General features: G+C 36.6%; 1 protein-coding gene and 1 non-coding gene across 2 annotated transcripts; both read right to left on the bottom strand.

The window, feature by feature from the left end:
- On the bottom strand, nt 1-8,293 carry LOC135695801 (uncharacterized). The gene is made up of 4 exons (XR_016144960.1): nt 3,893-8,293; nt 3,800-3,807; nt 3,129-3,755; nt 1-3,096 (listed from the first exon to the last, which is right to left on the bottom strand). It is a non-coding gene; the product is annotated as an uncharacterized LOC135695801 (transcript).
- A 24-nt stretch (nt 8,294-8,317) lies between these two features.
- LOC135693132 (uncharacterized) lies at nt 8,318-18,916 on the bottom strand. The gene is made up of 2 exons (XM_089114248.1): nt 16,731-18,916; nt 8,318-9,228 (listed from the first exon to the last, which is right to left on the bottom strand). Exons 1-2 carry the CDS (start codon nt 17,839-17,841, stop codon nt 8,681-8,683), a joined length of 1,659 nt encoding a protein of 552 aa, XP_088970374.1. The 5' UTR covers nt 17,842-18,916; the 3' UTR covers nt 8,318-8,680.
- Between the last annotated feature and the right edge of the window lie 428 nt (nt 18,917-19,344).

Raw genomic sequence — 19,344 nt, 5'->3', positions numbered from 1 at the left:
TCCTTAGTAAAGGAAATAAAGGAAAAACATAAAGAAAGAAAGATATCAACAAAAAAACGCCCTTTAAGAACTGAGATAAAACAAGCAAGTTTAAGTAAAGATTTAGGACACTGAGTTTTATTGTACAGCAAGTACCTGCAAATAGGAAACCCCCTTTTATAAGAAACAGGCCTCATTTTCTTCAAAAGGAGGCTCATTTGATAAGAAACAATTTTAGGGCTGAAATTAAAATGTTTCTTTTTTCAAGTAGTTTCTTCTGTTCACGCTGTAGGTTGATAATATTCTGTGTATTCTTTTGATATGAAAAAATATACTGGAGATTTTATATTATAAACCACTACCAGTAATACTGAATAAACATACATGGACAGTACTGTCATATTGACTTAATTTGACTTGACAGTACTTATTGATAAGAAACTAAGATATGAAAAGTCTCTCTTAACATGAAACTTCCTGAGGCCTCAGTTTAAAAAATTGGGTTCTTGTATGCTGGTACTTACTGTATAATAGTTTTTGATAACCTGGTTAATTATTATTTTGATAAAGTTTTTTGATAACCTGATCAATAATTATTGGTAAATATGTTTGCTTGCAAGCTAACCCCGGATGTTAAAAGTTTTATAACATCCCTCTGAATTTATGAAGGGCTAGGAGGATGTTCATTACTTGAGCATAGACATATTAATATTATAAAATCTTATATTCCCTTAATCAATTTTGCCTCTTCAAGACATGCATACAGGTTTTTCAAATTCTAATTAATGTTCCTGATTCTGGTCGAAGAAAAAATATTATTATTCCAGATTCCACCCCTTGATCTGTGTGATGAAATTTTATTTTTCAATGAGCCAAGAGGATAAGGGCAGTCTTACATCAATGGCTAATGTAACATCCTTGTCTTTTGAATAACATGAATCGTTTGGGAAGATGTCTTTTAGCATATCTGTATAATGTTGTTTGTAAAACGTTTTATAACTTATTGGTACATAATTTAACATTTGCATTAGTTGTTTGATGTTATCATGCTGTATGCTTGCTCTTAACTTGTATTTACTACTATAAAAATGAAAATAACAAAACAGAACATCCACAACACCAACTTGCTTTATGATCTATAAGTCACTTTTTGCACACTTTTTACGATTTGTCAATGGCTCTTCTGAAATTATATTCCACTTGTCTCCTTTGGATCTAACATTTCCGGATATTGGAACAACATTGAACTGAGATTTGATAATATTATCATTGTATCCAACACTGTAAAGGTTTGGATTATCTCTTCTGCAACCTATAGCTCGTTGTTTACCAAAATAATTTTCTAGATCATCTTGACAAAAACGTTCTGTCAACACATATTCCACACCAGCCTCCAAAAGATACTTGACAACCTCAATTATTGAATATGTGGTGATCTGAAGACCTTCATAGGTTTGGCCTGATAAAAACATAGCTTGCTTGTTCGCTTTTGTGAAGTCACCTTCTCTTTCTTCTATTGACTGTTGCCAGTTCTGAAAATACTTAAGGAACTCATCTTTCAACCAAACAAACCTTGGGTCTTGCAGTGATTCAAATGGTGCCAGGAATGGCTTCTGCTTATGCTTGTACTCTACTGTATTTCTCACATTCATACAATCGAAAAACATATCCATTTTCTCACAAAAATCAGATGTGCCTTTTGCTTCTTTTGCCCCATATTCATGCAAAACCTTAGCCATGCTTGAACTTAAAACTTGTACAGCAAGATGAACGCGCATTGCTGAGTACGGAGTAAGACTTACATGATCATTGCTGAGCTTTGGTAGTAGCTTCAATCCACACTCGAGGTCTTCTTGGTAAATTTCATGTATGTGACTCCACAGCAAATAACAACCATTGTTCCACAATAGCCTGGAAGCATTAGCGCAATTTGACTTTGCAAGATTATTTCTGGCTGTTTTCATGAGGTGTAGTGCATCTGAAAAAAAGTAGACAAATCTGTCTGGGGAGAAAATGTTCACAGACCGATACACAACTCCTTTTCCAGCTCCACCATCCATCCCTCTATGCATCCTGAAAAATGCTCTAGTTGATGAGGCACCATCTGTTTAGTTGATGAGAAACTGTATGACAGAGGATTCACTATCGATTTGACAAGAAACACAAGGACATGACTAGCAAGTTCTTGAGCCTTAGCTAGTGTTCCATAGTTCACTTAAGTATCACCAAGGTCCACAAAGCCAATCAATTCACCTGTATTTTTATCCCATACCAGGTCTTCATGAATCTTCATTTCATCAAAACTGATTACAATATATCTTTCTACAGGACTGAAACCTGCTGTTTTCTTTTGTAAATCAGCAACTATTTGAGCATTGAATCCTCTTGTTGGTCTGATATGATTACGATAATCACGTAAAGTGCGAAGACTTGGTAGAACCAAAATACCTGTCCCTTCCTTTTCATTTAGACGAATCTCACGGTACATTGAAGTGGACTTTGCAGCCAATGCCAGGCAAAACTTGATAACCATTGGATGATATCGCACCTGAGCTAATAGTTGCTGAAGGTAATTTTGCTGTTCTTCCCAGAACAATTTCATGAAAGGAGGAATTTTCCTCTGATCACAAGTACTGAACAGTGATTTTAAGTCAGCACCAAGCTCTTGGCTGATAGGTTTTGCTGACTTTTCATTTTCATTTCTTGTAATTTAACTTGCAGCTGCTTACATTGCAAACGGTTTTCCTGTAGTGCTAATATTATGCGCTGTGGATTTGTTGCTGACAATGGTGCTTTCAGTTTTGCAGGAGTGTTTGTGAGGTTTTGCTTTCTGCTTAACAGCTTCATATCATATTGAAATTTTGTTTTACATTCACTGCAGGGAACTGGAGAAGTTTCATCCAGTAAAATGTGACACCGAATAGCACGCATAAATTCATCCTGCAATAGTGGCTGACTGTGTTCTGTAAAAGTAGAAGGAATCTTTGGCACCATATGCATTTTCACATCACTTTTTATACCTTCCTGGGTTGGAACAGTCAAGTCAAGACCAGGGCAGAGAATAGAGTTCTCAATTTCCTTTATCAGTACAGTAAGAGTAACATTTTTCATGCTTCCTTTGCAACTCTCTATTATATGATTGTTTTTGGGCAACAACCTCGAATGAAAAAGGTCAAATCTTTATCCACATTTATTTCAAATTTTGGTATAGCATATTCACCACCATTTTTTGTGATAAGACATGCATTTGGTAATTCTTTAACGATTACATCAAGTTTCAATGTCCTGATTCTTTTGATAAACTCTGCAAAGTCTTTGTAGCATGATTTTGTTTGTATTGATAAATCTGCAGCTGTTGCGTGTTCTCTTTTTGCTATATGATCACTTGAACGTCTAGCAGCAGTGGGTGTTTTTGTGGTGATACTTTTTTTTGGCAGCAGCAGATGTGGAATGACACCTTCTTTCAGCGTTTTTCGATTATTATCTGTACACAACAAAAAAAGAAAACAAATTAGTATGATAAGAACACAAAAGTGAAGTTCTTCAAAGGGTAAATGCAAAAATTTCACTCTGGGAATTGTTTTTTCTATGCTGGGATTCAATGAGCTAGGACAGGAAAAACTGTTTGAAAAACAATGGAATGGGTGGGAATGGGATTTGAGCACAATGGGAATGGGGTCACCAAAACAATGAGCTGGGAATGCCCCTGAAATGATTGGTAAAATTGGATTGAGGGCCCACCTTAATGACAAGTAACTGGGCCTGCAGTCCAATGTCTACCCAGTACCAACAGGTAGGTACTGGGTAGACATTGGACTACAGGCCTAGCTTTGGTCGATTTGAAAGGCTCTAAGTAACAGTAAAAAATAAAAAGGGGAAAATGTTTAATTTGATAGCTTAAACTTTCAAATACTGAAATTCTCACATTGGTACAATTCCTCCTGGTGAAAGTGTTGCTCGCAGATGTATACACGATCTTCTTCAATTTGCTTTCTCAGGTTTGCATCGACAACCCTGTCCCGGGTAATCACATTTAAAATCTCGCTTCTCCACTTCTTCGTTGTTTCATCTACAGCAGTAGGGACTTTGATAATTGATATACCTATGTATTCCGGTGTTCTGCATACTCCACAATTAAAAATTGCACAGTTAGCTCCTGGCATATCAAATCAAAATGACTAGGCGGTCGACATTACAAATCTATGAAAGAACACATTGGCCTGAGAAGTGATATCGTATTGCACTTACGGAAGTCTGGGCTCTAGCGCTTTGTCGGACAAAAACATAGAACAAAAGGCTATTGTTCGCTTCCAGACTATCTCTTTTCTTATGACTATGCTTCCACTGACTTACCACTCAGATTGCAGCCAAGACAATACCCTCCTGCACAGCAACTTTACATCTCAGTCTCAGATAAACAAATGCTTGGCAAAAGGATATCGAGTAGAGGGTCTGATAAACCAGGTTCCGGATACTGTATGGATATTTTGCAATCAATCAAATCAATTATTGGCTCGAATTATAAAAAGATCCTTAAAAGAATTTGAAAAATATCAAGGCCAGTGAAAAGCAAAGATAGACCCTTGTTTTTTACTGTTCTTGGCCAGGCCAACTTGGCCTAAAGGACAAGCAGCTCAATATTTAGTCCCTTGGAAAAGGCTTGATCTAGCAGGAGAAAAACTATTTTTGCAGGAAGGTATGGTCTAAACTTTTGAAGTTGCAATATCTATCAAGTAATAGTGGTAAATTTAGAATGATAATTTTATTATTTGCCATCGTAATACTTGTGGCGAGAAGTTTAAGTGTGAACAGCAACAATGACCAATTTCTTCGATCTAATTCCCATATTCAATTTTATGTATGTCTTCTATGGTTAAGACATAGCAACCAAGGTAAAGCTAAGGACACATTTGAGAGAATACTAGGAAAAGTTACTTACAGAATCATATACTACATTTATTTTCACTTTTGCCTAAAAATTTTCTTTAGCTCTGCAGAAAAGAGCCTGCCAACTACCCATTTTGAATCAGTTTCTTTTTATAACCGATTAAATAACTTTTGAAATCACCTTGTGCATCTTTCCAGATTTTATTACTCGCTTTAGTTCATAACGGAAATTTAAAACTGAAAAAATACAAAATTGCTCAAGTTTCGGTTAACAACATGTGCGCTCCTCTAAAATATGCTTTCTATAAACTCCCAACTCTGAGGAGTAAAAAGGTTATTCTGAATGCAGTCTAATAATCACGCTAAGAGTAGTTCACATAAATTGCTTTGATAGAAGATGAAAAGGCCGTTTCCCTGAGGGGACAAAAAACTAGTACCATCAAATAATAGGGACAGTACTTTTGGGCCTAGCTAGAAGACTGCACATATTAAAAATGTCAATTCAAAAGGTATACTGGCGCAGTTAAACTGAGTTTTTAGACACTAGGCTTGACGTTACTCAAAATATGATCCCCTAATATCATACAAATAAATCACTTCCTCTTAGTACAAAATTTGTATCGCAACTTGCTATCTTGCCGCCTTGCAAGTGAGTACACACACACTGCTCGACTCAATGAAGATAGTCCTTTCCCGTGTTTTACAGAGTGATGTTTGCCTGACGTAGCTGGTCAGACCTGCCACGCTACATCCGTCCTTACTAAACATTGGCACTTGATCTCAGCCGATGGTTATCCTAAACAAATATGGAATGACACCAGACTGGTTCTAGCCCTCACTAGAAGGCCTAACCTTAAAGACTAATTGGTACACTATAAATTAGGCCATTAACAAAAAACTGCTTTTCTAAGCATCATGCGCCTTTAACTTTTACAACATATAAATATTACACTAGAGGCACAATTACATCTAAGGTACGGCATCCACTGATTATTAAATTATCACTTTTATTGCTTATACATTTATTTTGCAACTGTGATCCTGGACGCAGGATTGCGAGGGGCGCCCACCAGAAACGGACATAAGGAATTGAAGCCCCGAAATGTCCCTCTTAGTTTTCTGGCTGATGAGTTGCTTTTTTATCATATTCTGCCTACAAGAGGCACACACAACCACCCCCATCTGGGTTTGAGGCTGTAACCAGGTGGTAGTGACTACTCCTTATCTCCTTTTTTCTCATTTTTCCATTTTGGATTTTACAACTTTATTCACACTTTGGTTTTTCAGTTTTTACCTTCTATACCTATAAAAACATTTTAATTTCTTTAGTACATCTGCCGTTGAAGTCAGTAACTTGCTCCAGACGTTCTCCATTCAATCGCACCTCTACATTTCCCCTCTTCTTGCCCATTTTTATTGCTTTGGTTTTTTTTATATAGATTATACTTAATATCATGCCATAGGCAATTGCTGTATCATTCACCTCATCCATAAGTTTTTGTAGACCATTCTCGGAGTTACCTAACATTGCTTGATCATCAGCAAACATGACTGCTGGGATTTTCAGACCTCCAACTACAACAGCTTCCTGAGCTTTAGTAACAGCTTCTTTCACCAGGCACTCGGCATAAATGTTAAACAATAATGGAGAAAGAGAGCACCCCTGACGCACCCCTCTTCCGATAATACCGCTATCTGATTCACCTCCTGCTACTCTTACTTTACGGAAACCAGTATTAGCTAATTTTGTTACAGATTTCGGAGAAAATTTCCTCATTTTCTTACTCTGAAAAGCGTCGGTAGAAATGTTTTTTGCATTTGATCTTTCTTATGGTTTCAAGGGCCCCGCCAAACTTACCTAAAAGCTCTGGTTCTTGTGATGTTACCACATTACTTGATGTGGAATGCATATCAGATAATCATCTAGGTAAATAAATTCTTGTTCCCTCTGTTTTTTCTAGCTCGAGATATTTGATTGATGCACTTGTATTTCGGCATTTAATCTTTTCCAAAAGTGCCATCAACTGCATTCCCTAAATCGATCTCTGTTGTTAATCTGATAGCTGCGGTTAAGTTTTAGAAGGGTGATTTCCATATGCTTCCAGGGCTACTCCCAGGCATCCAGGAGTGCCCATAAAAAGGGTAATAAAAAAGCAAAACAAAATAGAATTTTCGCTTTGAATATGCAACTGAATTTCACAAATCCCCAACACACTCGAAAGCAAGTTAAGACCAATGCTGTGGCAAGAACATTGAATTTGTAAAGTGCTTCAATTATAAAAAGGTGTATTTTTCTATGATAGATGAAGATCCTGTTATTGTGAAGGTGTATATCTCAGGATCATTTATTAAGTAAATAAAACAACAATAGTGAGATTAACTTCACTTTATCTCATGAAATCAAGAAATTGCTTGAGAAAGGTGAAGACTTTATGCATTATTCTTTAATACGCACACATAAGAAAATGATGGTTGTTGATCTACAAGTAGTAGATTACAATCTCTGTAACCCCGAAATAGCAACAATGGATTTGTTAAATGAAGGCGAACTGAACTCTTGTGCTGGGAATTTATCAACACAGGCAATCAAAGAACTTTTTCCAGTCATAACTGCAATCAATATTGCAAAATGATGAAGATAAACTGTCAATAGTCAAGCTAAAGTAGGAACAGTTAACTTTGTGCTGTTTCGTCAGTCTCAGATATACTCATTATACTTAATCAGTTTTTTCATTTTATTGTTAATTTTTCTTTGTTCTTACCCACTTAAGAATTTCAGACTTTAATTTTTATGCTTCTAACAAGTAAAAAGTAACATTTTTAAAAATTTTAGGGGGTCAACACAGTTCATTTTGAAAAACAGCCAATGTCAATTTCCAATTTTTGCTGATAAAAACCACATCTTACAAGAAAAAATTATATCATTCTAGTTGCATTTTCCTGCCCTTTTCATCATTGAAGAATGGCGTCAGCTTTTACATGGCCATAGAAGAGAACATCAGTGGATGTGAGGTTCTTATCGATCTTCAAGCTTTTAAAATACACATATAAAGTACCTGAGCGCAAGAAATTGTTATACCATCCATAGATATCTACAATATAATGGATAAGCAAACACACAAACAAACTCAACATTAAGGATAACCCCACAAATTGAATTATGTCATAAATTAAACATAATAGATTATGTTTCAAGAGGAAGTAAATCATAAGCTACCACATTATTATTTTTATGTACTTCTCCTTTATCTTTTTATCTATGTATTTTACAATATTAAATAAAATATGAAAGAGTTGTCATGTAAGCAACAGTGTTACCATTAAAGAATTATTTTTTTCAGTCTTTCGTCTAATAAAAATTTGAAAAAGTTATTGTATAAGCAACAGTGTTACAATTAAAGAATTATTTTTTACAATCTTTTGTGTAATAAAAATATGGAAAAGTTATCGTGTAAGCAACAGTGTTACCATTAAAGAATTATTTTTTACAATCTTTTGTGTAAAAAAAATATGGAAGAGTTATTGTGTAAGCAACAGTGTTACCATTAAAGAATTATTTTTACAGTCTTTTGTGTAATAAAAATATGAAAGAGCAACAGTTTTACAATTAAAGAACTATTATTTACATTATTAAATGTAAATTAAATATGAAAAGTTTTTGTGCAAGCAGCAGTGCTATATTTATTAACCATATTTTCACTTACAATGTAATACAGATTTTGAGAAATTAACATAAAAAGAAGGGTTTGTCTATAGGTTATGCTTTATTTAAGACTTTTTATTTGTATAGTGGGACTGAATAAGATGAATTAATTTATTTACTAAATGTGGCAGGCTTAACTAAAAATTGGATTCTCGTCGTTGTATTGCTTTGTTCCTGTATTCCTTTCTTTTGACTAAAAATGGCAGGAAATTTGTTAACATATAACAAACATTTATAAATTTGATTAGCTAAAGGACTTAAGGATAAAGGAATACAGCCATCAAGAATAAAGTAATTCTTAATCCTTCCAATGGCTCTTTCGACATGAATACGGACTGCAGCTATGTTGGCAGTTTCTTCAGTTTCTTTTGGTGTTAGTTGGGCACGACTCCCTTTAAACGGAGGAATGTTGAGAATGACACCAACTGGTAGGATCGCAGCAATATCAAAACTGCGATCTGCCATTACGTTGTCACCAGGTTCAAGGAGAGAGATGAGACCAGACTTAATTGTTATTTCTTTATCAGATACATGGCCTGACCACAGTTTTGATACAAATGTGATTGCCCCAGTAGGAGCTTTCCAGGTGTTGTGATGTTTATACTCTGACCAAGTTTGTAACTGAGCTTTCATAGATGAAGGGACTTCTGTAGAAATTTCTGTGCAATCAATGATTATTCGTGTGGATGGGTACAGTTTAAATTCTTCTGACATTAACTTTTGGATTTGTTCTTGAGACAGGAAGGGAAAGAGAGAAGCAATTCATAAAACAAGAAGTTGATCCAAGTAGTAAAAATCTTTGAAACATGTCCACTTGAGCTTCCAAATCTATCTGCAAGATCATCTACAAATAAACCAACTTTCAGACGAATTAAAACCCAGACAAATTCTTCAAAGTAAGATTAACTCTATTTGGGACCAGATTTCTTATGTTCATCTGGCCTGCCCGGCTTGTCTTTAGATACATCATGTGACTTAGATCACCGCCAATAAGAAATATTATCCAACTTTGGTGCTAAATAATCAAAAACAGATTCAAGAGAAGAGAAATTTGGAAACCCAGTGTAAAATTTGACAGCTCCATCATTATATTTCAACTTATCAATGGAGAAAAGTGACTTTTTTGCAATGGAAAGTTCAGCATTCAATTCTGAAACTTAAAGGGACAGTTCATCAATTTTCTGTTTGAGAGTGACATATTCTCTCACGTCAGTTGAAGATTAAGGAGGTGCAAAACATTGATCTGTCATAAGATTGGAAAAGGAAGCATCATTCAAGTAAACTGGCGTCTTGACAAAATTAAGTTCGGTCTGAGTTGGACATGTTGAAAATAGAGATGACTCTTTTTCAACAGTATCAGGCAAGGCATTATCTTCTTCTTCATTAAAATCAGGAAAAGAACAGATATCAGAAGCAGTTGAAGAGAAAAGTTGAGAATAAACAGATGCAGTGTGATCCTTGGGTGCTTTTCGTGTCGTCTGTGTAGTTATTGTCTTTGGATCAACGAACAGCTTCAGTGAAGGAACAGCATAGGCCACTAACTTCCAGCGAAGTGGATTTTGCTTTATATCAGAAGCAGTAAAGTGTTCTTCGCATAAAACAGTGCTTCTAGTAACCATGAAACCATCAGAGCCATGGCGTCTCTTAATCAAATTGCACCAGTGATTTTTCCTTGGATTCTTTTGAGGGAATGAAAAAAATGTAGGCCCGTCCCCGTACCCTCCTTGTTATATTGAAAATTATAACATCCATTGTCTTCCTAACGATGATTTCTTCTTCGTTTGATCATTAGAATTTGCCTTATATTTTCAGCTATAAAGATAACAATAAAACTCAGAAATGATGAACTAAGAACGACAATATGTCAGACCTCCACTGTTCACAGCTTGGACAACTTTTCTTACAGCGTTAGCTTCGTTTTCAATTCCCTGTCTCGTTTTCAAATATGAATGTGAAAACGGTCTATTGACTTGAAACTTCGTATATATATATCTTGGTATTCAGCTTTTGTGATGCTAAATCTGGGCTTGGTATCACCATAGGATCTATCACGCATGCGTAGAACTCAACTCCTCACTGTGTCATCCTCCTGCGTGTCATTCTCCTGCGTGTCATCCTGCTATGCAGTGTCAACTGCGCTGGTATCACCCTCCCCTTACCTTCTTCTATAAGCCAACACATAATCACCAGGTAACAGGTTTTTCTATAAGACACAGTTTTCTGTAATATATTTGTCACTAGCATTGACCTCCCCAAGCCTTTGAAATGAATGAAATACAGCCCTGTGGGCAAATTCCAATTTAAAACTTTGCAGTTCTGTGATGCTTGTAGTTGGACCATGATTGAGCTCTTGCCTTTAAATTGTTTGGCCGATTTATAAAAACACAAACAATCAATAATGATTACTACTTTAGTTCCAAATATATTCCTAAATGACAAAGGTGTGGTCTCCAGTAGTTGCTCTCTTTCTGGCCATTGAATCACGTTGCCTAGCTGGTTAAACAAAATATCAAGCCGTTTATGGAATATATTTGAGACTGATGGTACTGACATTCCTAATCTATATGCAATGTCTTTGACATTTATGTTCAGACAGAGTCTACACAGAGCCAGGGTTAGTTCTTGAAATGTTGTTAAAGAACTGTTGTTATTCCTAGATACAATTTGCAGGCAAAAATCATGCAGAACACTCAGCACTTCAATATTTGGCAGTCTTTTATAATACTGAACTTTCTCTGAGGAATCAAAGAATTGGTCTGTTTCAAAAGCCAGAACTTTTGATTCCTGGAGGATGAGAATCTCTACTTGTAGCTCGGCAGTCTTTTCTAAGGGCTTCATAATCAGCAGAAGAGACCTCAATTTGTGTTCCTGTATGAGCTTTTTCTGCATGAATCATAGTCTCTGATGAATCACAATAACAGAATCACTGTCTTGAGAATCATTTGCTTCACTTTCCTGATTTTGCAGGGTTTCATCAATCTTGCGCTTTTTTGGTAACTGTTGTTGTAAATATTTCTCAGGGCTAGGCGCTTTGAACTTTTCAAGGCCAAGGTTCTTGTTAGGTGCCCAATCAGGATTATCTTTTTCATACAATGCAGATGGCTTTAATAGGACATGAAGATAAACAAATGACTGTGGGGTTTTAAATTTTATATCTCAAGTAAAGAAATGATACATCTGACCTGTACATAGTGGTTGTGAGTAAGACAATTTACCAACAATTTTTAAAGCATCATTCTTTCAGAGACCTTTAAATTGCTGGATAGGATGCTATTTAATTGCATTAAATCAACAAGCATGTCAGCGCTGGGGGCTCCCCATTCTTCTTAAGCCTCCACAATTCAAAACCCATGCTGGTGTGCCTGGCTAATGTACGAATATGAAAGTATGATCTGGCTTTGCAAACCGCTTTTTAATGTTGGCCTAATACTGGCAACAATAAGACTATGAATTGGCATTCTTATATTGTCAAAATTACATTAAAAAATAATATTTAAGAAAATGATAAATAAAATATTCGAAACAAATACCTGAGATAAAGTGATCCAAACAAACACCGTGGTGTGAACCTGAAAATTTGGTCTCCTTTCTGTTTATCCTGGTGATCCACAAATGCCTTTGTTCTGTTGACAAATTTCTTGTTAAATCGTCATGATTTACTGGAACTTTAGGTGTTCTAAGAAAAATCTTATCTTTTTCTCGATAGACAGCACAAAAATTAACCATGGTTCACCTGATTCAGCTGAGACAACACGCTCGCACACACTCTCACTCCAAGTTGTCCCCAAAGATGGGGGTTGCGTGATTGTGACGTCACACAAAAACCTTCCAGGTACTTGAAAGAAGATCATTTTTTAACTTTTGCTTACTTTTCTTAAAAGTATCCATGGCCACTTGAAGGAGTAAGCTCTGCATTAACTTTTTACTGATGCACTTCTTAATAAGTCATGATAAATAAAAAAGTGCATAGAAACCTTTGAATAAGCAAAGACCTTTTTTTCTAGGCATGCTTTGGCTGCATTACGTTTCAACTTCAATCTAAACAGAGAGGTTAAAACAAACGAGGGTGGTACCCCCCAAATTGCTGTACCTTACTAAAGTTCAAGAATGGAGAAGCAACCTCTTCCGTTTCACTGCATACCTCTTCTCAGAACAAAGGTTTTTGTAACGTGTGCGCTTTGGAGTTTTAAATTGGTCAGCCATTATTCGAAGTGTACACTCATTTAAGGAAACTGGACTAAAACCAGGGTATTATATGAAACATTGCGGTGTTAATCAAAATTCAAATTATAACGCTATATGATACCATGTACATCGGTACCTATTACACTAATGAAGGTAATAATAATAGCTTTGTGGGGTTTTACAAAGATATCAAGGAGGGTCTTGGCCCCAACAACAACTGGCTGCATAGTGCTACAAAGCCAGTTGTTTCTAGCTATACAGATATTCTTGCAACAGCAAGAAATTAAGGAAAAGTTAACAGCTGCCGTAGAAGATAGAAATCATGCCCTCTGCCGATACAGAGCCATGAGAAATACATTTTTGAGGACAAAAAGCAACAATAGAAAAAGCATGGTTACACAAGTGCGTGGTGGTTAAATGTTTGTAATGGAATTTAAGGGACAGAGAATGGCATATTAACTTTATAATGTCAAGGAAATTCCTTTCAGACCTGTTGTCAGAAGTTAGGCCACACATTTCACCAAATCCAAAATGATTCAGGCATGATACAGTTACTGCTGAAAGTAAATTAACCATGACGTTGTAACAATGACCAATGATCACTCAGAATAATGAGTAACATTTATTGTTTCACCCTGTACACTGTCCGTAATTATTTAACGGGTTTGTCAAACTACTGTCAAAGAGCTTATAATAATGTGGGTTTTCAGTTTGCTGTTTAACCCATATTCCAATGAAACAGCCAACTGAAAATCCACATGACTGTTTTTGCTTCAAAATGAACTACTCATTAAATATACAAGCTGTATGTGATGAAAATGGGCTGTTTATGGACTTTGATTGTTCACAGCCTTGAAGTGTACATGATGCCAGAGTTTTTGCAAACAGTGCCATAAATAAGCTATTTGTTGAGAAAAATTGCCTAATATAGAGCGCACATTAATTGAAGGTGATGTTGTGTTTCCTCCATTACTGATTAGTGACCCTGTTTATCCATTACAATGAAAGAGTTTGAAAGATGCAGCGACAAAAACCAAGTTTTATTTAATGAAATGCTAAGGCCAGTTAGAAACCAAATCGAGTGTGCTTTGAAAGCAAGCAAGATGGAGAATATTCAACAGACTTATTGATATTGTATTGGAGCATGCACTAACACTGATTTATACATGTTTCATCTTCCACAATTTCTGTGAAGTTAAAGAAGCACAGTAAACCAAGTCATGGAAGAAAATGAAAACCAGGCCTGTTAACACCATACATCTGCTGAGAGATTAAACACACACAATAGTGAAGAAAGAAGCAGAGTAAGAGAGAGCTTGACAAAATACTTTGTTAATTTTCTCCAACAATAGGCAATCTTGGCTAAATATGAACTATATGTAGAAATAAAAACATTTGTTATGTTGTGTTATTCACAGTCCCAAAAATCTTTGCACCCACATTGAAGAAAATTTTAGGCTGTTCCTCCAAGTCTCCCCATTCTTTAGCATCTGTTGCTTCAAAAGCTATTTTTACAAGACAAGAACACTCTTGCACTCCTGGCCAACCTTTGAAAAGGCAAAACAAGCATTGGTCTGCCATGCCACATTTTAGTTATACGGCTTTAAACCAAAGTCGCACCTGATTGGTCAGTTGGGGCGGCCCATGACGACGGGGTAGCAACCGTTCGAGCAAGAGTGTTTACGTTCTGGATATTCTGCGGTACAGTTTCTCGAAGCGCACAAATTACATTCGTTTTGCGATTTCCTTTGTAAATTCAAGTTATATTTCGCTACGCAAGTAAAACATTGTTTGCTAATCTCGCTTGCGATATCCTGGATCGTTTTTATATCACACAAGTTATTGACCTCGAGCTGCCGATAGTGTAATAGGTGTGTGCTTAGGCCCGTTAAAGAAAGAGTAGAAAACAATATGGAAACCGAAGTCATCACGATAGCAGGTATTTTTGACTTTTTTAAAGAGGACACAAATACTGTTAAGAGCTCAAGTTTAAGTCCGACTTCGTTCTCCAATTCAGAATCACCGACTTCACCATCAATGCAGTGGTTGGAGCGTCAATGAAAGACAAGAGCTACTCTGTTTCATTAACTTTAGATGGCTCCGGAGGAATCAAGGATGCTCATTGTGGCTGCCCACGTGGAAAATGGATCTGCAGCCATATGGCAGCTGTATCTTTATATGCCAACAAGAAGGGGTTATCTAAAACAGATTTACCAAACTCATGGATTGCACGACCAAAAAAGGCTGCTAAACAAAATGTGAGGACCCTTTCTGACTTGTTTCCCCAAAGCAAACCTGAGTATAGGGCCACTTCCAGAAAAGTTGAAGCCAGAGATAAACAAATGCTTTTTGAGAGTCTGGCAAAGTCAACCCCTTGCCCATTACTGTGGATTGTTGGGCCAGAACCCCCTGCAACATCAACACTGGACACTTGTGTTTCAGAACCCGGAACTGTTGAAAGCATTCTGGATGTCTTCAAAAAAGATCAGCAACAGTTTATGGAGAGATGCCATGTTACCTCTGATCAAATTAAATGGCTTGCAGAGCAAACAAAAGAACAACAAAAGTCATTGTTATGGGGCAAACATAGTCAGTTTCGCCTAACAGGCAGCAATTTTGGTGTCATAGTTGCAGCATATAACAGACACCAGTTAACAGCCAGACCTTATCCCCCATCATTATTCAAATCATTGATGGGAGAGTATAACCTTGCAGGGAAAGACTCAATATTATGGGGACAAATGCACGAAGAGAGGGCCATTGAAGAGTACATCAGACAAACAGGCAACTCTGTTAAGGGTGTTGGTTTGATTTTGCTCCCTTGTGGTTTCCTTGGATGCTCTCCAGATGGGATTATAACTGTTGCTGGGGCAACAAATGAAGAGCATGGTGTCCTGGAAGTCAAATACCCTTGGAGACACAGAAACAGAAATTTTGATGAGATGCTGCAAGATGAACTGAAAGGCCAAGAGACTGCTGCTTCTTTCTTCATAACAAAGAAAGGAGAATTAAAGGAGACACATAATTACTGGCATCAAGTACAGGGAGAAATGGTAGCTGCCAATGTATCATGGGCACATTTTGTAATTTGGACAACCAAAGAACTTAAAGTAATTTATGTCAGCAGGGACAATGGCTGGGCAGAAACAAACATACCCAAGCTAACAGACTTTTATATTAGAGAGTTTTTGCCAAGATGCATTGAAAACAAGTCTTAGAAATATTCTCATGTTTTTTATGCAAATCTTTTAACTTAACACTAATTGCACATTTTCTAAACAAATTTAAATGCTCTAGATATTTCCTACACAAATTACTGTTTGAATTTATTAGGGGCAAACTGCTAGTATTCAAACACAACTAATTCTTGTGACAACAGCTAATTTGAAAGCTTGGATAATGAATTCTTACAGTTTGATACAACTTATCCTCATGTTGCTATGAAGATTTATTTGTTATTAGTAACTTCCACAGAAATAACACTAATATTCTGATTAAATAGCACACAAATTTTGATAAGACTGATCTTGCACCACTATTTTTTATCAATTAAATGAACATACTTATCTAAAATACCACTATTTAGTGGACTTTGTAAATTAACCAAAGCAGAACATACTTGGACTATTTTATTACAGAAAGGCCTGAACTTACAAGAAATTAAGTTAAGTATTTTATAGTTTCTCATTCTTTCAATTGCTCTTTCCACCTGGATCCGTGAGCTTGCAATTTTCTTGCAAAAAAGTGCTTCTTCCTTTGTAAATTGGGATATGCCTGACAAGAACAGAGGTAGATTTAAAAACACATCTTTTGGAATTAGGTCATGGATCATAAATCCTTTGTCGGCTAAAATGAGGTCTCCAATATTCTCTAATATTCTACTGTAGGTAAGCTATCGTCCAGCCAAACAAGTTTGAAGTTACAATATTATAAATGTTGAATTACACCCTTATCTTGAGCTAGTTCATCAAACAACCTTCTATAAGTTCCTGGATCGTAAGTACAAACCTTAAGGTTAGAAATAATGTGTGATTGGTCTGTGACAACTTTGTCACTAGTGCTTCCTGGGTAGCCATCACTGACAAATGTGATTGATCCATTATGAGTAACTCCAATGAGGTACTTTGCAGTGAGTCTATGTTTGTAGTTACTGTAACTGTTGCAGCTGCCTCCAAATCTTTCCTTGGAGTTTCAATTTGAAACTCGGTGCAGTCAATTATGATCCTGCAATTCGGTATGTCCTTGAATGATTCAGGCATGCTACATCGGTTTTTGGCTATTGAAGGCAATTGGTCCAAACATCCAATGAAAATTAGTTCATGTAAGACATTTAAGTAGGTAAGAAAAATGTTTTGGATTGTTGTTTGGCTAACAGAAAATCGTTTGGCTAAATCAAAATAAGGGAGGTCTAGCTTCATTTTCATCAGAAAAATAAGTAGCTGGTCTGATGAACTGAGGGAATTCACTGTTTTTCCACTCCAGTAGGTCAATGGCTGAAAAGACTCGATCATTTCCACAACTGCCAAAAATTTTGATGATTCCAAACCAGTGTAGTTTCTGATTTCATCATTGGTTAGAGTAGAAAAATTGAAAATTCTCGGCTTTAATCTTTCAATCTCTGCTCTCGCATCTGTGAGCTTCATTTCGAGCTCTTCAACTTCTTGAAAAGGGTCTTTCTCTGTGGTTGTTGGAGGGTCCACTTCATCGGCATTTTGCTCCATGCTTGGAAGTTCTTCGCCTTCAGATGCCTGTTCTGATGATCTTGCGCGTTGTGACGTAAAAGACGTACGTGAAGATATCCTTTGGTCACCTTCAGTTCCCCTCAAATTCCACATAGGTATGGCGCCTTTCTTCAAAGATTTTTTTTGAAACTCAAGAGGGGTGTTTGGATTCCCCTTGCTAAAGTCTTCTTCTCCGAAGTGAAATGAACATACGTACGATGATGCACTGGGCACAAAATCTTCCCTGCGAATCTTTTTCACCCACGCCTCCCTTAGTTTTGGATCTTTCGGAATCTGATGAAATGAACGATCTTTGTTAGTCGCTGCTGTAGCAGAGCATTGGTAAACTGCACAACTTTTTGGCATCTTGGAGTGACTTGCGATTTATGGCCTAAACACTCAACGAAACAAAATTTGCGGCTTTCGCAATACAAATTGTACTTTCACGGAAACTAAGCAGTGTTTTCACTAACGATGAAACAAAACAAAGTTGGGTAGGTATGAATAACCTTCACAGGACGAAGAAACTTTACAAAGAGTAATCCGGGAAGTAAACACTCCTGCTTGATCGGTTGCTACCCCGTCGTCAAGGGCTGCCCCAATTGACCAATCAGGCGCGACTTTGGTTCAAAGCCGTATATTGCATAAAGACAAGCTCTCTTATCAACAATTGTCTTCATTTAAAAGAGTCATATATGTGGGTGCTTGGGTATGTGGAGAGCATTGATTAGAAATCAGGATGATGCAGATTAGAAACTGAAGTTGCTGGTGTTGGATATTGATTAGGAACTGCAACTGGAGATGTAGAAAAGGATTGACAACATAATGCTATGGCCTAAAGTAAATCTGGGAAATATCTTTCAATGTATCCTTAGCACCAGAGATTTCGATTCTGACCATATAGGGAAATATAAAGATCAGAAGGCCTATAGCTATTTTGACAGTGGATTTGTTGGGGAGATTTTAATTTATGAGCCTAGCACAAATGTTAAGTTTCTCTACTGTGATGTCAGAGCCTCAATGGCAGAAAAATCAAAAGAATTGTGAATTGCCACCAAAGATGATACAATCATCACTAGCTGGTGCTCTTGCATGGCTGGTAGCAGTGCATGCTGCAATCATGTAATCGCTACACTTTATAAGGTAGAGTATGCCACAAACCATGGATATAATGACCTGGCATGCACATCCATGCCTTGCAAATGGAACCAGTCAACAAAGAAGGAAATTGTACCTAGAAGAATAACAGAGATCGTGGTAAGAAAAAAAAGCAGAAAAAAAGTTAAAGAAAATGAAATTGTACGAGAAGAAAGATGTTTGGAAGCTTTGCAGAAATTTGATCCACGGCGGCCTGCTCATTGCAAGAAAACGGATGAAGATGTATCAAGCCTTCTTCAGGATCTTTGGAGAACAAATCAAAATGCTGTTCTTTTAAATCAATAAACGATTTACCGATTACTAGCGCCATTATGAAATGAGGGAAAATTTCACTCGCCCCAAGCCCCTGAACAAAAACAAAAATTTACCAATTTTCAACCCTCCGATTTTACACCAAAACAAAGCTACTTTTGCCTAAATTCTAGTGCAAAGTAATATTTAATCACTAAAGTATGTAATAAATACTTACTTACAACGATTTATTTTGTTTTTTGGTCTTCCACTGCCATAATTGACGACGAGGTACAAACATCCTAAATTCATGGTGTTCCCTTTGATCGGGAATATTTTTTGGCCACGTAGGCCCAGAACGTCCGAAAAACGTTTAAATGAATCCTCTTGAGTTTGCCGCTCAGTCAATATACCTCTATTAGAAATAGGCATCAGATTGGCTGAAATACAGAATGCCAAAGACATCCCCTTTTTGATCAG

The sequence above is a fragment of the Rhopilema esculentum genome, chromosome 20 (assembly GCF_057945365.1).
Source record: "Rhopilema esculentum isolate cy_ngs chromosome 20, ASM5794536v1, whole genome shotgun sequence".
NCBI classification, from domain to species: Eukaryota; Metazoa; Cnidaria; class Scyphozoa; order Rhizostomeae; family Rhizostomatidae; genus Rhopilema; species Rhopilema esculentum.
This window is presented reverse-complemented; position numbering and strand designations above follow the sequence as displayed.

What these genes read in the sequence shown, in the direction of transcription:
- LOC135693132 (XM_089114248.1), bottom strand. Translation starts at nt 17,841, where the DNA reads ATGCCAAAAAGTTGTGCAGTTTACCAATGCTCTGCTACAGCAGCGACT. An exon ending in GATCCAGGAACTTATAGAAG is followed by an intron (nt 9,229 to 16,730) that starts GTTGTTTGATGA and finishes TTGATTGCACAG; the next exon opens with AAATTTCTACAGAAGTCCCT.